A 21,666-nucleotide genomic window follows, 5' to 3' on the forward strand; every position below is an offset into this window, starting at 1 on the left:
CTACCAGAGAATAGGAAATAAATATCTTTTTATTAGGAGTATGTTGTGTTAAAAATAATACAACAGTTATCTTCTTCACGCCTCAATACACCATCTGTCCACAAACGATTTTATTACCGTATAGCTATATTACAGTTCAGAAAAGTAATCACTACAGAGGCTGGCAAAAAAGTAATGCTTTAGTACAAAATCTTTACAGAGTTTCCTTCTTTTTTTAATACTAAAAAGTACCCTATTATCACCAACGATCTCGAGATTGACGTAAACGAAATATGTGACAGTCTCGCTAGTCAACATCCAAAATTGTGTATCAGTTATAGCGAGCCTTCTCATTGGCTAATGCTAGTCTTCTGATGTTGCCAAGGCAACCAGCTGCGGCTTCCTGGAGAACTTCGTCAGACGATCCAACCATTTCAAGAAGATACTATGATAAATGAGAGTGAAAAAGAATTAGTTGATATTCGTGCATTACGAGTGTCCAAAGTTCTCCTTCACCTACACAGTTTACTAATTCAGAAAAAGGAAGAATTTTTCCGTCATTCAATTAACTTAACTGAAGCAACGATTCATCAAAAGCGCTCTGGGCAAACGCTTCAGTCGTTTTGACTTTTAAAAGTGTTTTTATACTATAAAAATGACATCCGATGATGTCGAAACGACGTATATTTCTTTCGCTAATATTCGGATTGAAAATATTCCCTCAAACCTTACTTATTTGATAATCGATAACGCTTTCAAATACATTTCTTGAACGGGTCTTTACTAAAAAAAAAATTGAAAGCTCTGAGTTCAGCTTCATTTAATCATGCATGCAGCATGCATACAATAGCCCATTTCTGAGTTGCATTAAGCCTCTCTATCATAGCGAGGCCTGGTGCACAACCATTCTGTGAAAATGAGTTTAATTTGCATGTGAATGAAATCTCATTTTCATATGAAAGGATGAGCACCAAGGCTCGTTCTGAGATAGAGGCAAAGGGTAATTCGGAAATGGCCTATTCAGTGTTACCTTGACGACTCCACTATTATGCATAGAAATGCAGTTGTCTGGGTCACGTGACAGCTGATGTAGCGCACGCGCGGTTGCTCTATGTACATCCGGGTTCTTTGACTTGAGGTAATTGACCAATGGTGGTACAGCGCCCGCTTGGCCAAAAGCGACTCGGTTATTACCCCATGTACAGCATCTGGCCAAGAAAGGAAAATAAATAATGTTACCACATTGATAGCTAAAATCGAACCTGAAAACAATAGAAGTTAAGCGTATGGTCATGAAATGTATGGCTTTTAAATAGCGGCTAAAAGCTGTTCTCTTTGGTAGCTTTATCGTTTACCAACCTGGCAATTGATTCAGCTAAATACTGACGCAGACGATCATCAGTCTAAAATACGAAACAAAAAACTCAGAATAAGTACTAAAGTCGCTCTTTTCTCATACGCAGTTAAATTCAGCTGCTAATACTGTTTTTTGTCACACCGTTGTGGCCAGCTTAGCCAGCATGGGTACCACTCCATGATCTGTGATCACTGCGAGATTTTCTTCATCCTTGGCTATGTTAGCAATGGCAGCACACACACTCGCCAAAACCTGTAATGCCAAGATACGAATAATTAGCAAGCGCTTATCCTCTAGTGCATTGCAATGCCTCCAAGACAAGGAACGTCACTTGTTGTAAGTAATATAAATCTAAAACCAAAGAACTAAGGTCCCGGAGAAACTGAATATATAAACTGGTACCATCATAAACAATTCATCTAAAACCAGTGAGCTAACGTCCTCCAGGAACTGATGAGATTAACGGATACTATCACAAACAATTCATCTTGTGCTCGAAAGTTTGAAATTACATGTTTACCTCTCTGTCATCGGACTTCAGCAAGCTAACGATTAGTTCCAGTCCTCCAACAAACGAACGCACCATTTCTCCAGCATCCTGGGAACGAATTCAGAAACGAAACAAAGTTTAAAAGAGGGCGCTGTTGAAATTGTGCCAGGTCTCCGAGACCGGACTGAGCACGCAGTTTCCGTCTGGAAGTTGCTTAGCAACTGATTACGCCTTGATGCCAAGCCGTAACAATTTTTGTAGTACTCTCGACTGTTCTCTGTTCTATTATTTAATCACCAGGTCAAGACGTAATCGGAAAAAAGCGAATCAGCTGACCTTGATGTTCTTTTTCCCATTATTAATTAGTTAGAGGCCCCCCCTTGTGTAAATCAAGGCCTCACTTCCAGCATGTCTTAAGCGCGCATGTCAGTCTTACCTTAGCATTTTCGATGCATGGACAAATGGCCCAAGCTGCGCTGGACTGAACCTGTTTTTGAAAAAAGGTTAAAGTAGTTATCTCAAAACTATTTGTAAAGCACACTTACAGCTAACTACATACAGCACACACAGGCAACAAGCGTAAGTTGTAATCACAAGAATGAAATCTGAGACCTGGACAACCGACAAATCTGCGTCATATTTTCAACTCTCTTCCCAGTGATTGGAAATGTGGACATACGCGGTCTTTCGTGTTAGATCTATTACATTCAGAAGGACTGAAACTATCTGGCATTTGACAGACGAATACAGAGAAGTAAACATACCTTGGGGTTATTGGACTTGAGAAGGGACCACAGAAGACGAACTCCATCAAGACGATCGATAATACTAAACGTGCAAAAAAAAAAAAGACAACAATAAATAAAAAATGTAATCATTCAACCAAACAAATGGACTACAAAATCTAGTTTCCTCCGCAGTCGTTATTTCACTGCGAAGGACGGAAAGTAACGGATGGAAAGCAGATTACACAAAGTCTATTTCGTGCCAGTTATTGTTTTCTTCACACTAAGGATAAAATCTCAGGTCAGTCGAAGAAAGCCATAGCCTTGTACGGTTCCACTACACAGATGATTTTATACTCTAGGTCGAAAACAGAATGAACCTTGTTGTATTTCAGATGGCTAAGTGAGTCCTTGTTATGTCACCAGGTTTAGAAAAGTTCTTTTACAGGCCAAGTGTCCCACAAAGCTAAAGTTATCTTTGTTTTGCCTCTGAATCGAGAGAGGCAACGTGAGAGTAAAATTTTTTTCGGCTTGCTTGCATAAATTGTTTTTCTTTTTGATTATAAACGGTAGTGCCAGGATACTCACGCCATGTTATCAGGCTCGGTCGCACAGGCCCCCACGGCGTTAGTGACATTGACCAAGAGAGCCTGGTTCGTACTGGTCAGCAGGTTCACAAGTGAAGGTATTCCACCGGCTTTGCGGATGGTTGTTCTGTTAGCTGGGATTTGAGCACATTCGCCCAGGGCTCCAACTACGTTGATTAATACCTGCACGAACAAAAACATCGAAAACTGTTATCAGTATGAATTTAACAGTGCATATAGGTTTAGAAACAGAAAAACATGATGTTTGGCGCCAGCCTGCGCAGTGATCGGTTCCAGGCGGGCCAAAAATCGGCGGCCAAGTAAGGAAGAAAGGAACTTAGGGCGAATTTAAACGAGAGGGGAAAATTTTTTTCTCTTCCTATTCGCTTCCTTTCTCGACCTTTTCCTCGCCCCAACTTAAACAAGCTAAACGCTGCAGATTTCTTCTGCACAACGTCGTAAGAACTTGTAAATTTTGAAATTCTAGAAAACAATGAAGACATAATGTTAAGAGCTAGAGGCTAGTGTGAAAGCAAGCGATCGTTTTAACATTACCTCCTCCGGTTGTTCGTTCAGCAGAGATACCAACTGATCGATAGCCTTTAGTTCTTGAAATCTGCCGACAATAAAAATCAATCTCTTAAGTGACGCGCGACGGAACTTGGTTCTTGTTTTTGAACTCTGATTACAATGGACCGCTGATATAGCTTTAAGATAACACTTTGTTCTGTAATCCTTCGACCACTAACTGAACTATATTAGAGGAAATGTGGAATACGAGAGAGTGGCCAAATTGGACCCTGTAAAGATTGTTTTGGAAAAAAAACAGGAAAAATAATAGTACAAGGCAGAGAGAGGAACATATTTTTATTTCGTACCTTGTTACATTTTCACGGCTGATAGAGCATTTCCAAATGGCTCCCGTGGCAGCGGCGAGTAACTCCTTATTTTCAATATTGAACGACAAAGATACCAGAGGGTCCAGGCCCCCATACTTTCGCACAAGGTCACGGGTTTCATCATCCTCAGCACACTGGAAACAAGTACAGGCATCTACTAAGTGACAGATCTGCGTGTGGTGTACGTAGTACACTGACTCATGGCTTAAATGTTCTGCTGGTAACAGAAACCCCTCGGAGTTTAGGGCCATGAGAACTGCATATGAGAATTTCCCCTGGGATAAATCACCCTCCTGTCATTAGCCCCACTAGGGATTTAGCGCCCTTAAGAGATTACTTAAACAAAATTAAGCCCTGGACCTCGCCTTTCCCTCGGATGAAAGGTTTTTTCCTCTTCTTCCTCATCCAAGTTACTGAGAAATTTACGAAACAACTACACTTTTTGGAAATTAAAGGAACCAAGTTGTTGTTGGTTGCTGTTGCCTTAAATTTATCGGAAAAACAGTTGATTATCTTTGGCATTGAAAACTTATCTTGAACTGACAATGAGAGAAAACAAGAAAGAAAACTTTCGGGCCAGTTCATGTTCCGCCGAGAGAAGTTCTTACCTTAAAGATTGCACTAGCACAGTGCATTTGAAGTTCTTGATTTTCACTCTTCAAGTTTCTCACGAGATCCTCGATCATGCCTTCTGTGCGAATGGCAAGTCTGTAGCTGGCCTGAAATCAAAACGTTCATTGAAAACTTAGTTTACAGTTGTATAATATTCAGGAACAGAGGGGTTCTCAAATAACTTTGGAAAGCAATTGTGTATGTATGTTCCAGTCGAGTTCCTCCCAGTACGCGACCGAATCCGAAAGAGCGGCAAAAAATCGAGCCTACATGTCCGGGGCAGTAGCGCGGGCTCCTCTTTTAAAGAGCGGCTGGTAACCGAGCTTATTGTAAATGTCCCTGATTCAGTTTTGGGTTTACTGGTTAAAGGCGCTCAGTCATGGTATTTTGAGTTACTTTGGCCGAGTACAAAATTACCTTAAAATTAAAGGAAACCTGAAAATAGTAGTTCACTGAGACGGAGAAACACCAATGAGATAATAATAAACCATAAAGGAATAAGGATGGTTAAGGATGGAGAAGATTAACACGGATTATAAAAGAAGAACTTGAAAAATTTAAGTGACTAAACTTTTCAAGATTCGTAAACCGTAACGTAGCTGTGTTCTGAAGGAAGACTGACTCGCACTGACCTCAGAGGCACACTCTTGAAGTGTTCCTACAACAGGAATCAGCATAGCTTCATTGCTAGACTTGAGCAGTCTTGCCAAGAGAGGTATCCCCCCGGCTCCACGAATAGCTTGTTTGTTTTTGGTGCTCTTACTACAGCTCCACAGGGCCAGTGCTCCACACCGCGCCACATCAGCTTCCAGATCTGAAGCATTAGTAAGGGTTCCACAATCTAGGAGTGACACCTGTCAATTAAAAAGATGACAATTTCACAAGTGCCGACAGTTCCGTATCTTTTGTAAGTTAGTTTCCTAACATATATGTGTGACTAAGAAACAATCATTTTCTTCAAAGCGGTGAATGTAATCCTTCTCTGAGATTTGTCTTTGAGAAGGTCGACAATCGGAAAAGGCACGTTCTAACCATAGGGGCGGAGACGGGGGGAGTCTCCCGAATAAAATGACAGTAGAGATTGTCTTACTCGATTTGTTCATTTTCAAGCTTAAAGGGTACAATAAATTATTTTCCCACTTCTTCTTAGGCGATGAAAACTACTGCTTTGAAGACCTTCTTCTCCGACAAGTACGAGCACAAGTAGCAGCAGCAATTTTGTTTCTGCTGTTCTACTCCAAAAGGCACTCAGTATAACTGCAAATGGTGGTTAAAATAAACTGAAATATCTTTTCCGCTAAGAAATCACGAATTTAGCCCATTCAATGATAGACCCTTTATCCCCAGCACTTTTACAATGTCTATGAAGTCCAACGGACACGCTATTTTCTGCTCAGCTCACCAATTTTCGAATTCCGCCATACTGCCTGACTGTACGTCTTGCTCTTCTGAATTTAGCCACATGAGCAATGGTCTCAGCGGCTAAACATTTCAGCTCTTCATTGAAGCCCAGGAGAAGTTTCACCATTGTCTGCAGACCTATGGAACAAGAACACAAAACAATGACACTCGTTATTAAGTACCATTCACTGTTTCCCTGAACTCACTGAAAATTCACTGAGGCGGCAGCTTTTGTAAGTTGTTACATGAAAGGACTTGTTATGGCGACAACATGACGTCTGCACTCAAAAAATCTTGTGCTTTTGCAAAGATTTATCAAACACACAAATGTTTTACCAAATTTAACGCTTATTAATGAGATTTGTACTGCTCGATCATTTTCTCACCTCCCAAGTCAGCAATGGCCTTCCTGATGAGAGAATTTCTTGAGATTTCTTTCAAAATCTTCAAAGACCCAATCTGTAAGCAAAGAGAAGAGATATTATAGTTTTTTCTCACCTTGTTCACAGTAGTTTTCTTCCACTTCTCTGAGGAATCTGTTATCCTTTTCAGGACAATCCCTAGCGCATTTCTGTACCGCTATCAGCGTTCCTCTCCGCATATTTTCACCTCTACTCCCCGCCCCCCCCCCCCCCCCCCCAACAACAACAACAACAAAATCACATAAGCTCTGGCAACCACAATCTTAGGCTCACTCTCTTTGGGTTTCCTTGTCGCTGTCAGCGACTCGCTGAGGACGAGGTCGGCAAAGGAGAGGGAGCCTGGGATCGAGGTTGAAACTTTTGGCCGGATACTCTCGGCCCAGGTCATCACTCTTATTCCAGTAGAACACATGCCATACGATTTCTGCATCATGATTGAGAGGAAAATAAATAAAAATGTTCTCTAAAATTACCTTGCACTTTATTTCATCAGTCTCCAGCAGGTTAATCAGCACTTCCAGTCCACCAACATCTCTGATGGCCAGCTGACATGTCTCTTGTAAAAGATTGAAATCTCGCATGGCACATAGAGCTATAATGGTAGCGGTCTGATTTCCACTCTGTGATGAAAAAAATTGTGCACACTTTCGTAAACTAATGTATGCACTTGTTGCTGTTTTGAGCTATAGTAGCTACTGTCGACAACTTTGGCTTGATTTCCGCTGCTCTCTCAAGTCTGATCTACCTTCGGGGTGGGAGCACAGGCTCCTATTGTGAACAGCAGCTGGTAACCGAGCCTATTGAAAACACAGGGGGCAGTAAAAGATATGTGATGGAGAAGTGAGAAATAAGCTATGAGTTAACAACTCCAAACACCAAGACAAGAAATACGTATGTGAAAAAGAAATTACCAGCAAAACATGTCATCTGTTTAACACTATAAACGATTTGCCCCATCACAAGAAACCCACATGCTGTGTGCTTTAGAGGAAAGTAACCTGATTCAACTGAGTTTTTAATGGAGTGCTGCTTTATGGAGGAATTTGCACCACCACAGACTATTTCAGGTGACCTTCAAACATGACTGTTAAACCAGCAACTGTTAAACCAGCCAGAGTAACGGTTTAATCATCAATAATCCAAGAGAAAAAAGTAAAAATATTATTAACTTAAGCCTTGTTCCTTATATCCCTGCAAGGAAGAAGACTGACAGCAGAAGAACATGACTCCTGAACAACCTCTCCCCTTCCGACCCAAGAGAATAAAATCCCAAAAGGCATGATACATACCTTCAAATACTTGACCAGCTTCTGAATCTGCCAGTATTCAGATGGTAAATCAGCATTTGACTCCTGCAAAGAAAAGCTCTTCATTTCAATATTGTGTTTTGAATTTTGCAGCACAGTTAACTGAGAGGAACTGCTGATTTGAAGCGACTGTTTTCTCATACCGGTGGTAAATGGTAAATGCAAGACTTTGCAAGAAGGTGAGGCAAACATTTTTCTTTGAACAGTGACACCCATCAAATTTGAGATTTGGGAGTGCCAGATAGATTTGGCCCGCCAAATATTGAAAATTCAAGATTTGGCCTAATAATTCAACATTTGAAATTCAAGATTTGGGTGGCCCAGCATCAAAACTTTGAAAATTCAAGATTTTAAAATTCCAGATTTGACTTGCAAAATATCGAAAATTCAAGATTTTGGCCTGGCAAACATTGAAAATTGAAGCTTTGGAAATCCAAATATTGAAAATTTGAGATTTGGAAATGCAAGATTTGGCCTGCCAAATATTGAAAATTCAAGATTTGGCCTAATACATGTAATTCAACATTTGAAATTCAAGATTTGGATGGCCTTGCATCAAAACTTTAAAAATTTAAGATTTAAAAATTCCTGATTTGGCTTGCAAAATATTACAAATTCAAGATTTTGGCCTGCCAAATATTGAAAATTCAAGATTGGCTTGCCAAGTATTGAAAATTCAAGATTTGGAAATTCAACATTTAGCTTGCCAAATATTCTGGAATTTCAAAATCTGGAAATTCAAGATTTGACCTGCCAAATGTTGAAACTCCCAGATTTGGAAATTCAACATTTAGCTTGCCAAATATTCTTGAATTTCAAGATTTAGAAATTCAAGATCTGGAAATTCATGATTTGGAAGTTTGAATGGTTTTGCACAAAGACTTGTTTTTACACATAAGCAAACAGCAAACTCAAAAGTGGCCTATTGGTATTGATTATTTGGTGTGGTCTGAAATAAGGCAATGAAAATCACATATTTTGGTCTGAAAAAGAGTTAGGGGAAGGGTTTCAAGAAACGCATGTTATGCACTACATATCCCCCACTAAATATTTCAGGGATTTAACAGTGAACCCCTCTTCAAGGATATCCAAACTAACCTGTCGTCTGTCTTGACTCTCCTCTTCCTCTTCACTTTCCGAAGAGCTTTCACTAAAGTATTCATCGATGTCACCCTTCATCTGTGATCGTACTGACACTCGCGTAGTCTTACCCATTTCTCTGAAAAGCAAAGTAACGAAAACTGAGAGTGCATGATGTTCCTAAGCCAACAGCATTATCAACGCTTTTTTTATGAATTCTCCCCAGCATTGGAGTTGTGGCAGTCCATTCATGCCCATTTTTTACTGATAGAGCCCCAACCCCTTACATTTTTTCACTTGAACTGGTCAAAATTCCTACATAATTTTTACTTTGCTTGTGCTCTCAATGACCAACAGCATTGTAATAATTATGTCAACTTTTTTTGATGAATTCTTCCCAGCAGTGGAGTTGTTGCTCTCTATTCATGGCCATTTTGTTTTGATAGCCCCAACCCCTTGCATTTGTTCACTTCCACTGTTCAAAATTCCTACATAGTTCTTACTTTGTTTGTGCTCTCAATGACCAACAGCATTGCAACATGTCAACATTCTTTTGAAAAATTATTCCCAGCAGTGGAGTTGTGGCAGTCCATTCATGGCCATTTTGTATTGATAGAGCCCCAATCCCTTGCATTTTTTCACCTGCACTGGTTAAATTCCTTCATAGTTTGCTTTTGCTCTCAATGATTTTATGATGTCACAAAAGGTTTCTACAGACTAGAAATGTGGGAGTTACTTAATCTAAACTGAGTGGCATTGGATGTTAGCTTGATTACCACCCACTGTTTGGGAAAGGAGCCAGGGATGAACATAGACCAGACCCAAGAGAGCAGCAGAAATTGAGCCTTCATCAGACATATCAAAATCATAATTATATCACTCTTACCTGCTTTTGGAGTGTCGTGATGGGGGTTTCTTATCAGGAGTGCTCTTGCCTTTTGCTTGGTCTTTTTTCCTAAAATGATTAAAAATAATGACAGTAAGTTCTAGCCGGAGTCTCCATAATATACTTACTGATACTCCTACTAACAATATCTAATGATCTTAAACTCATCTGGGTCCTAAATTGGCTGAACCATTAATTCAAACAACTGGTCTCTTATCCAAACACATTTTACCAGCAATATGTTAAAGCTAACTCGAATTTCATTTTCTCTACAATGTCTGTAAGTTTCAAAAACTAGCCTTTCAAGTTTTTCAGACACGGTTGATTAATAAACTGCAAACAGTTGAGAGCATACTATTTAGACCAAATTCTAGTCTGAAAATCAGTCTGTCACAACAATGTGATGAAAACTGTGCTTGTATGTTGTGCTTTATAGGTGGAGTATGTCACGCATGTGTCTAGTTAGCCTGAATAAGTGGCCTCTAAGCTAAATGCACTGGTTAACATTCACAAAGTTTAACTTGATTTCTATCACAAGCCTTACAATTCAGATTATCACACCAGTCAATAGATTACTTGCAAAAAATTTGGATGTTAAAATTTCAGAGGTTTTATTTTGGATGTTTAATTTTTGGACACTTTCAGACAAATTTCCCACAACAATTTTGGACACTATGTCTTTGCTGAAACATAGCGAAAGAAACTTTACACCTACGAAACACGAATTAGACTGAAATAACACCTGTGAAAATGATTAGTTTTACTGCAGCCTCAAGGTTTCATGAATACACCAACGAGAAAATAACACAAATCCTATCAGCCATTACTTATGGCGAGCAGTGTCTCTACTAGAGTTCCCTCCATAAAGCTCAGCATAAAAGATTCCCTTAGAGCTTTGGAGCTACTTCCAAGTTTGATAATGTACTGCAAATATTTCGGATGCTTAAAATTTAGGACACTTAAAAATTTTGGACGGTTCTATTTTCAGACACTCAGGTTGTGCACAACTTACTCATCCTTTCCAACCAGGTCTTCACCAAATTCAATGTTAATATTTTTCCATCGTGGTGATGACTCAAATTTTTTCCCTCCTTTAGTTCCTTTTTTCTTCTGTGTTGCTTTGCTGGCTTTTGTCTTAGTTGCAGCACTGAAAAATCCAGACATCAATGTCACATTCACTTGTTAAGTGTAAATGCACTTGATTTCACCTGAAACTCACTCAGGTGAACTGTGTACATTAAAAACTTACATTTTCAACATTTGTGAACATCCATTAAATTCTTTTCAGTTGTGACCAAGCCTGAATCATTCCCGATTCCTGAATGCACATGTAGGTTACTCTCTCTTTCAGTCTCCAATGTTTTTTTTTTTCTATCAAAGTACCCAAACCTCAAATGTGTACAAAACAAAGTACAAAACTTATCCATATGGAAGATATTCCATTCAGTTGACAAACCACCAAATTTTCAGAAACTGGGATAAAAGTCAGCATGGCAATTGGTGACAATATCAATGTTTGCAATTTGTTCAATGGCTTACTTCTGTTGATTTTTAACCTCCACTCCATCAGCAGCTTCTTCTCCAGCAGATCCATTCATTTCTTCGTCCTTCACAGTCTCCTCAATCTTGTCAGTTTTGTCTTGCTTTACTTCAGATGAGCCATAATATGTAAACTCCTACAAACAGAAATATCTCTGTTAACAATGAAGAGAAAAAGAGGAGCCCTCTCTTATCACTTCCCTGTTTGCATGACCATCTTGTTATTTTGTGCAGCAACTTTTCCTTGGACTAATCTGCCATGTGCAGTTACAACTTATTCTTAAAGGCAGTTAATAAATAGTGGATGGGTAAAGGGGTGGGAACCTTAGATTAAATCAGGTGGAAACTTAATGGGGGGTGGGAAAAGAGAGGATAAGAAGTGAGATTCTCGACGTGTCAAGAACTGGAGGAAGAAGGGAAAATTTTTGAAACATTGCTTACTATTGTTCAACAGGAAAAGCACCAAAAAGAAGTGCTAAGGAAATAGTGGGACCTGAGATTTAAAGGTCTGGGAAATGGGAAGTTTAAGCCCCTCTTTAAATTCCTCATATTAAATATCACAGCAAATTCTTAGAAGCAGTAATAAAAGAAGCACCTTCTTTTCAATAGCAGAGGCAAACTGTGGACTCTTGGCCTTAAGCAGTGCCACAAGTGTAGGGTACACTTCTCCTTCCCTTTCATAGTTAACTTGTCCTTCTTGTGTCAAGCCTTTGTTTAGGAAGTAACCAACAGTGTTTGCCGTGATCGTCAGCTTATCAGTGTCAAAGGGCTTTACATCCAAGTAGCTGATATCACCATGAACCTGTTGCCAGGGGGGAGCATGGCAGCCATTGCTGAACTGGTGATCTGGTGACAAAGATAATAACTTTCTTAATTTTCCTTATTGATCTCATGTATTAGTTCTGAGATTTTAGTGGTACACCACAACAAATCAGAGGTACACTGTACATGTAGTCATCTATGTTACTGCCAGCATCAGGTTTCTGTTGTGTGATGCAACAGTTAAGCTTGGCACACACAAGTAAATTGTAAAATTAATTTGAAACTGAATGAATCTTACCAAGTGTCCATTCAATATATTCCAGACATTTTCCTTCCTCATCACCGGTAAGGGATTTGAAGAGCTCGTAATCTGCCTGTGGATGATAACAGTAACAGTTTCTAATTAAGGAATTGCCAAGGTACAAACAAATTCATAAGGGTTTACTTGACATGTAAAACATCTGTGAACATGTAATGTAAACTTTTATGTGAAAATGAAGGATTATATCACAGGAAAATAATCTGTCTTGGGTAAAAGACAATTTTTTTCAAACATAACTTTTAGAAAATTTTTGCAATACATGTAAATGGAATTACTTAATTTTTCAAACTTATCACAGGAGGGCAATTACCTGCACAGCACTAGGATTAAGTCTGACTTCCCTGTAAGAAAGATTGCCACAGAATTAATTTGATTACATGATCATAGTTTACTACTAACAATAACCCAATGTCTTTGTAATTGGAGAATTCCAAATTTTAATGGCTACTAAATTAGCTCAATGAAAGTAGACATACTTGGTTATAGTGTTGTGAGATTGCACCAGAAGTTGTTTGTCCATTTCACTGATGAGAAGCGACAGTGTAAACCTAGCCTCTTGTTCCTCCACATTCTCTGACGAGTCATCTCGTGCCTTACTGAGATCAGCATGTGCCTTCAGAAGAGGCCTGTCATTGCTGCTAACAGCGGCATATGCTGCACCCATTATATTTACCATTGGGTCTTGATTTTCTAGAGAAATGTGACATCATGGGATCAAATTATTTTCTGAGGGAAAATTTGGACATTAAGGACATTTTAAGGACTCATATACAATGCATAGTAATGTAAGCGTTATTGATCTTAGGGATTACAATTTTTCAAACCAGTTTAATTTGTAGTTTTTATGGTTTCATATTCATTACTATGTTCTGAGAGAAATTATGGGAAATATAAGTCAAACTGGTTTAAAAATTTAAAAGCAAAATAACTTAACTCCAAACCACAACAGATACACTGTATTTTGGGATTTAAGGAAGGCCAAATTTTATACACATTAAAAAAAAATTATACACATACCTTCCAGGCAAGCCTGGGCTTCTTGGCATTTCCTTTCTCCTGCAACTTTTAACACATTGCTGATCTGCTCAAACGTCCAGACTTTCATAATGAAATCCTCCCCATCCTAAAGCACAAATCAAATGATTGTTCAGCTATTTATTCATAAGACAATAGGACTTAGACACACTTTATGATAAAATATGGAACAGCAGGCTGGTATACAGTAAAATCATTTGAGCTGAGCTTTAATATTACAGCAATTAGGAGCCCAAAAGTGTAACCACTTGCAATAATTATTTATTCATATTCTTTTGTGTGCTCATACTATCCAATCAAAGTCAAGAAAAGCCAACTTGAGCTACTGACTAAATAGTTTACATGCATGAGAGAATGAGTTGTCACAATCGGTGAAACTACAAAACAAAGCTATTAGAATAATCGACAATGTGCCACTCCGTGATCATATTACTCCCCATTATGTAAACCTTGGTCTTATTAAGCGTCTTGACATTGTTAAACTATATACCTGCCAGCTATTATATGACCACTTAATTGATGAAAAACCGCCTAATTACACCTTATCTCTGGTATCTGAGCAACATAACTACGTTACTCGAAGTGCATCCCTACAACACTTAAATCCTGGTTTCTTCAGAATAAATATAAGGAAATTTTGCCCCACTGTTATTGGATGGTACTATCGGAATGTCCTTCCTTTATCTATACGTAACTTAGCGTAACAGCGACTAGAAAACGTTTTAAAAAAGCACTCTTCCAGTATTATTCATACCATCATATTATTCATTATTATTCATACCTCTTCCTCTCCTATGTTAAGTTAACTTTTTTACCCTAATTATTATTGTCAATTAGACAAGGGCATCTAATTAGCTTTCTATATTTTTGCCCTTTTCCATTTCTCCTCTAACTTGTTTATTTTATATTTATCTTTGTAATTTTAGAATGGAATAAATAAATAAAAAGAAAATGAAAAAAAAAAAATTTTGAAAAGAAGCCCAAAGAGGTAACAAGATCCTTTTTTGTGGGTATGACTTGAAATTTTTTTCAACCCCAAGAGATACCAACTCTAAAACAACACATCATCTCCAGTCATATTTTTTTCTGGCACAATACCCTTGAACGTACCGCAAAAGCTCCCGATGTGGACCTTTCGAGGCTGAACACCCTAACAGGTACCATAACTGCTTTTTAACCCCTAAAAGGTGTGACGAGCACCACTGTGCTGTCCTTTTTATATTGGAGTCCCCACCCTGGGCTCTCAATAAAGGTAAAAGGTAAAAAGGTAAAATCTTTATTTAGACATGGTATTTCCTTCAGGACTATACAATATTTAATTTAAATAAATCTAACTACCTAACTAATTTAATATTGTAAATAACTACTAGAATAAGAGAAATGATAAAAACCTGCTTTACAAGGAAGCTGTGTATAAAAACAAAATAAAATTTATATAAGACCACTGTCAAAATCATAGTTCTTCAACTTAGATTTAAATTGATTAAGGGAGAGCGATTGTCTAATATTCAAGGGCAGACTATTCCATAGTACAACTCCACTGTAAGAAAGACTTCTTTTACAGTAATTAGTGTGGGGCTGTGGGATAGCAAGCATACCATCACTATCTCTTAGCTTATAAGTCAAAGTATCGGAACGGAAGACAAAGCGTGAACAAAGATATTCCGGAACCAAAAGATATTCCGGAACCATATTATACAGAGAAAACAAATTTGATCAGAATCACCTTATCCATTGACAGCAGGTGCTCGCCGTTTGGTGTTTTCGCCTCGGATTTAACATCACTGTGACTATGAAAGAGAAGAAGAAAAATGGTCAACACTTCACACTTTGCAGCAAGATTTGCTAGTTGAATAGACCTGTGAGACAAGCAGTTCCATTCTGTACAATTTACCTTTTAACTTAATTGATTATGCACCTTTGTCTGCAGTCACTGCAACCAGACCTGCTTGTCTCACAATACATGGATTAAAGCTGGATTATATAATTAGTTCAGAAAAACATCAATCTAGACATACGTTATCTGAAATCCCATAGATCCAAAGTTCAATTCTCCAAAGCTGTCTGGTTTAAGAGTGCTATGCCATTTGAAAGGTTCCTTAAGTATGGTTTCTGCCTCTCGAGGATGTGAACTGACAAGTGCCTCAACCTGTTTGACAATATCATTCAACAGTGCTTCATTTTGAGGAGTAAACTCCAACTTTCCCTTTCCATGTTCACTGACGGAAGTTCCATGGGTGTGGCTGGAAATTGTCGCACCCATACCTGATAAGTATGTGTAAAAAGGTAGAATATGTTACTAGTAATGTACATGTAAGCATATAAAGTTTGCACGCATGAAGTGGCCCACAATAGTAGAAGGCTTTGTTAGGCCTGGGTCACACTTGAGCGACATAATGACATGACGATGTAGCAACATAAGGAGAATGATACAGAGATGTAAACAAATCGCACGCAGGTTTTGACATAATGACATCAAACATCAACATCTGATGTAAGAAAAAGATCAGTTTTTTTTTTCTTATGTCGTTATAAATGTTCATGCTGTTATGTTGCTATTTTGTCATTGTGTCAGGATGCTCACACTACATAACATAACGACATAATCTCTTTCTTATGTTGCTTAATGTTTGTGTCATTATGTTGTTTTGTCGCTGGTGTAAAGTAGGCCTAACAGGCCTTATCTTCCAGCACTTTTGTTATGGTGACCCTCACCAAATCACTGTACCCCTTTATAGTAACATGTACATTTGGTTAGAGTAAGATGTCTTCACCAGAGTATAAATGCCAAGGACTCTGCAATAGAAATAAGTGCTGGTGAACTGGTAGTGGAACCTAGCAAAATGAGTCACTAAGTACTACAGTTACAGTGTGTTAAGGACACTAGTTCTTTTAATTTCATGCTGCACATTTTATACCCAAATCCCCCGTTGTTGTCGAGGGTGCAGATTCTGCACGCAAGTTTTCTTCTTTCCTGATAACAGTGACTTTGAATAAAGTGTAGCAAGCACATTTGAGTTGTTCATTCTTGCAGGCAATAAGTGCATTTGTACATGCAATGGACAAACTGCACGTCAATAATCCAAACAACCTTACAGTCGTCTATTCAAGGTTCTGCTCGTGTTTACACTATACAGTGACGGAAAGATTAAGAAATCGATATAAAACGTGGTGCTAATAGCATTTTCATTACTTCAAAACCCAATGTCCTCAATAGCAATGTCCTTATTACGGGAATAATATAGATTTAAAAAGAGTTATGCTTGTGCAATATACACAATATTTATAATACGAAATTAATTCGACAATTGGTTCGACTAAGTTGACCTTTTGCCTGGGAAAACTTCAAGCAAAAACGTACTTTATGGACTAACAAGAAAAATTTAGCTATCGTATTCGACCATTATTAATTATTTAAGCTTACCGTCGGTCTTTTATCATAAAATATTAAAAGTTTTTACGCTGTTCCTCGCTTGTTATTTTACTAACTGCAGTAATCTTTCCTGCACAGTCTCATTGCCATAGCAACCAACACAAACTCCAATGATAGAAACCGCTGACCGAGAAATTCGTAAGGGGACTGGGCGGACAGTGACATCAGTCAGTTCACTTTACGCGCTAAAATATAGCAATAACAGAAATTTAGAAAGAATTTATCGAAACAATTAAATTATTCGCTCTCGATTTCTCCGCGCCAAGAGATTATTATCTAGATCATAGTCTCTTGTGTTCGGACATTATCCATCTGTTCCACTCAGAGAAGCAAACCGGCAGTGTTTTTCAGCGAGGTTAGCTCTCGGAAAACTATATTCGCTTCTCGGAGCAGATAATGTCCAAGAACAAATATCGGAGCATATTTCTAAGTCAAGTGGAGGCTATTGTGTTTCCTTCAAATACTCAGAAATTCCCGGATTTTTCATTTTTTTATTTTTTTTAACTGAAACATATTCAGTCACGTGAAATAATAATATTGTTGTCCATGTCCGCTTGGCCTCATGGTTAGTGTGCTCGTCCCCGGATTGAGCGGTCCGGGTTGGAGTCCTTGCCGGGAACATTGTGTTGTGTTCTTGGGCAAGACACTTAACTCTCACAGTGCCTCCCTCCACCCAGGAGTAAAATGGGTACCGGCGAATTGTTGGAGAATCCTAACAAATTGCGGGGAAGTGACCTGCGATGGACTAGCATCCCGTTCAGGGGGAGTAGAAATACTCCTAGCCGCTTCATGCTACAGAAACCAGGATAAGCTTCGGCAGCTATGAGCCAGTCGGCTCCAAGGCGTCACTTTTCCTTCCCCTTGACAGATGTGTCCGATGAATGCAGGTTTATTTTACGGTAAATGTAGGAAGAACAGTTAGGGAGCGAGCAAACTTTATCAATAAAAGATTTATTATATAGAAAAAAAAAAAATTTTTCTTGCGGGACACAGTAGGTAATCTCGAGCGGGCAAGATAGCTCGGGTAGCTAATCATAACCCAGGATTCGGTTCATCTTGCCCACTTACGGAGCTAGCCATATGGTAAGAGATGATCAGATAGTTGATGAGGTTAGGTTCAATCTCGAGCTCACAATCTCATTGGTAATTACCTTTATATGAATCAAACCAAAGACTGTAGTCCACAATAATTCCAAGTTCGCTATATCAAAAAATGTTATCTGAATTGCTGTCCAGATCTAGAGAAAACAGCTTCCAGCTGAAAACGATAATTAGCTGCATGTTGGAAGTTGTGCGTTTTTCATGGGAAACTGTGCATCTGTAGCGTGTGACTGAAAGCTTCGCATTTTAGAACTGCAGTGTTCGATTAAATGTTAATCAGAGAACTTGACACTGTGAGATGTTTTGTATGAGGAGGCATGTGCTTACATCGCTTTTCTTTGGGAACGCTTTTTTTGATCGCGTTTTATAATATTTTCGGATTCCCAAAACTTTTTCCCGCCGCGACTGAAAAATAGAGTGCTTGTAAATTGTGTTATAATCAGATATTCACTGTATGTAAAAAAGATAAACAGTCAGTTTAATTTCATGGTTAGATTCCGCAAATTGATCTCAAAAGACACTGCTAAAATTATGCAGAGCTTTTATCTCAACGCACTTTGAGTAAGTACTGCCCCGCGGTTTGGCATTTTTGTGGTGCCCGAAATACTGAAGTTAGAAGTCTTAAACAAACGTATACGCAGACAAGAAATTATCAGATTTATGTTTAAAGATTTTAGTTCATCTTACCGTCTGCTAATTGCAATCGATAAGGTTAAAAACAAGCCCTTAGACGACATGCAGTTACATAATATACTGATTGTCCTACACAAGAGCCTCCTTTTAAAAAAATTATTTTAACTAGTGAAAGACATGTTTGCCCTCCGCTTTGAAAATCATCCTTCGTGGAAACCTTGTGGAAACATCGTGGTGTAATTTTGTTTGAACTCAAATTTATTCAATTTGCTTTTTTCTCTTATTCCCTCTTTTAATTAGATAAGATAATACTCTCGAAGAAATAGTAGCTCGCCCAGAATAGCTTAATTGCTAGCTGCGAGCTACTAAGGCTTATAAACCTATTAAACACCCTCAATAAAAGTTACTATATTTGATATGTCAGTCCTAAGCCACGACCTAAAACTAATGGATTTCATTTATTTATCAGCAAAACTATAGATTCCCTTTGGGAACCTGTGCTCAGTAAGAGAAATTGAAGAATAAGATCCGTACTTTAGTCTATTTTAGTGTTTGACAAAGAATTAGTTATCAGCTAACGGACATTCATTGTAGTTTTAGTTAGTATCTTTTGAAAGATATTTTTTTCGCTCGCCGAGATCAGCTCTTAATTTTGAGTTGAAATAAAGCTCGTGTGTTTATACATGTAAATATACACACGAAATGATATTATTTATAATTGAAATAGTTCTTGAAAATTTTACAGCATTGAGCCGATTTAATTTAATCCTAAGATTCGGAGAGTTGGATAGTCTAATTTTAGGGCACTTGGTTAAAGTGACACATCACACATCATGTTTAATATTGAAACACCGCTCTGAATACGAGCAAACAAGGTCCATTTTAATGAAAAGAGCTCTTAAGGTTACGTACGATATACGCGTACCCATCGGCTCATTCAACAATGATCTTGGGGTTTAAAGGTGTTAAACATTAAATTTCCTTCTTTTAGTCTTCTGGCGAATTGATCTATCTAGAAAATATTCTAAATCTTCCTCCGCAATTTCAGAAAAAAAGAAAACGTCACTCTTTTGTAGACAACCTCCAGCTACTACACTGAACACTGACAGCTGACTACGGTGTCCATAGCTCCGCCAATCGGATTGCAGCATTTACGTCAGTAAACCACTTCCGGCAGTAGAAGTCTACGAATACACAACAGTACGGCTGGGTATATGTTTGCTCTCTATGGATTCACTGACTGACGTTACCGATAATCCCAGACTTATTAAACTAATATTTATTATCGCCAAATCCAAGTTTACTAGACGCACTTAAACTAAAATCAGACTAAAAGCGTCACTAACATCGCAAACCTGTGCAAATACCACTATCAAAGGGAGAGTGTTAGTTAATTTGTGATATTCCAAATTTTTCTAAAAGTACCGCCAGCTTCTTTATAACTAAACTTAGTTTTCCACGAATGAAAAGCCACGATTTATAGAAAAGAATGCGGAGCGGTTGAAGTCGTGAAATTGTGCACTTCCTAATCATAGTATCATTCAAACATTCACGACTCAATGTTGTGTGTTGTTTGTAAGATGCAATGAACAAACTACACGATGCAGGTGCCGTAAATATTTTGAACATCACCCGAATCAATGTTAGTTTTTCACTAATGGATGTTTGAGCAAAGCCCTCGTCATCCAAGAATAATGATAGAAGTGACTGTGAAGGGTTTTTGCGAGAAACACTGTCAACTTACTTACTTTTTAACTGCTACTAAGATTTTGGGAAGGGAATCAAATTTTGGAGAAGATAACTTAGCAACTTGGTTGTTCTGGTTTGCCTGTAACTGAAACCATACCGTTATTACGATCCGGTCTGTTTAAACAAGTTTGGGTTGACTAATCATTTCAAAAGTGTTTGCTTCTTTAAAGGTAAACACCGATTGCCGTTTTTCGCAGAACGAATGTTGTTTTTGGCCAATTGGTAGAAAGAGTATCGCCTTCTCGTTTCATCACATCAGGTGCACATTTTCCCATGCAAATAATCCCTGCAACCTCCTGTATCATTGAAATTATTAATTATTATTCATATTTTTAGCTAAAGGACATTTTACGGCGTATTTACAAGCCTTAATTTTTACCGTCTCCTCCTTGTTTAATCAAATGGTGTATGTTTACCCTTCATCCATTCATTTGCTGGCTTGATTGATGTTTCATTGTTTGATCGCCAATCTCGATAAACGCAACGTTTAGCATCTGTGTCAATTAAAATCACTAAATCTAAAATCTCTTAATCTAACATCACACTTAAAATGATTAGTCAATGTAGACTTGAATGAATAGCCAGAATCAACTGTCGATTTGATTTCAGTTACTGGTTTACTGACCGGGCAAACAAATTTGCGAAGCTATCTTCGCCATAAAAAGCAGTGATCGTGTATCTTCAGAAAATCTCTGTATCAGTTAGAAAGTCAAGGAACTGAGTTTCCCACAACACCTCTCGCATTATCTTTAATTTTGCATGACTAAACATTTGTATTGAACACTAATTAGCGCTAAACCAACATTGCTTCTAAAAATATTTGCAAAACCTGTGTCGAAGTCGGCTCGTTGCTTCTGTTAACAAACACACGGCAGATAGCGAAGATTTTCCAGTTGACCGAACTGCACAACTTTGTATTGCTACATTTCCTTTTAAACCCTGGTTTACATTCGTATCTGTTTTCACACGACGTCACGGTGACCATGTTGGTGCACCAAACCAATCCTGTGGGAGTTGAACTCCTTTCGTATGTATACACTTTCTTTTGTTCCATTAAAATTTGCATGGCTGCTGGCCATGTGAACGAAAGCACTGTGTCTGATCGAGTTTAAGTCTGATTTAAACAGCTGGTGGAATAGATCACGTTTGATATACTTGGAGCCAATTTTGATATATCGAACGTGGCCTGTTGTGAAAACTAGATGAAAGTGTTATTCGCGCAGATTATAGAAGTGATTCTAGCGTGGTGTTAAAGTATTTTCAACCTAGTGCACTTGCTTAAAATTTTTCACTAAGTGACTAAAAGGTAAACATGTTAATATAGTTTTTTCTGAGATTCAATAACAA

General features: G+C 38.3%; 1 protein-coding gene across 2 annotated transcripts; it reads right to left on the bottom strand.

Moving 5' to 3' along the window:
- Positions 1-11: 11 nt before the first annotated feature.
- Positions 12-16,932, bottom strand: LOC145469172 (outer dynein arm-docking complex subunit 2-like). Of its 2 annotated transcripts, XM_081452872.1 has the most exons (28): positions 16,828-16,932; positions 15,422-15,668; positions 15,130-15,193; positions 13,386-13,491; positions 12,845-13,058; positions 12,679-12,709; positions 12,345-12,420; positions 11,880-12,130; positions 11,285-11,421; positions 10,758-10,892; positions 9,746-9,814; positions 8,878-8,998; positions 7,762-7,824; positions 6,946-7,092; positions 6,437-6,509; positions 6,052-6,188; positions 5,282-5,503; positions 4,646-4,756; positions 4,017-4,171; positions 3,694-3,754; positions 3,140-3,321; positions 2,591-2,654; positions 2,263-2,313; positions 1,857-1,934; positions 1,478-1,588; positions 1,339-1,382; positions 1,010-1,187; positions 12-424 (listed from the first exon to the last, which is right to left on the bottom strand). In XM_081452872.1, exons 2-28 carry the CDS (start codon positions 15,664-15,666, stop codon positions 311-313), a joined length of 3,240 nt encoding a protein of 1,079 aa, XP_081308998.1. In that variant the 5' UTR covers positions 15,667-15,668; positions 16,828-16,932; the 3' UTR covers positions 12-310. The 2 variants fall into 2 exon arrangements, with proteins under 2 accessions (XP_081308998.1, XP_081308999.1); XM_081452873.1 differs by lacking the exon at positions 1,478-1,588.
- Positions 16,933-21,666: the final 4,734 nt, after the last annotated feature.

This window comes from Orbicella franksi, chromosome 15 (genome assembly GCF_964199315.1).
Source record: "Orbicella franksi chromosome 15, jaOrbFran1.1, whole genome shotgun sequence".
Classification (NCBI taxonomy): Eukaryota; Metazoa; Cnidaria; class Anthozoa; order Scleractinia; family Merulinidae; genus Orbicella; species Orbicella franksi.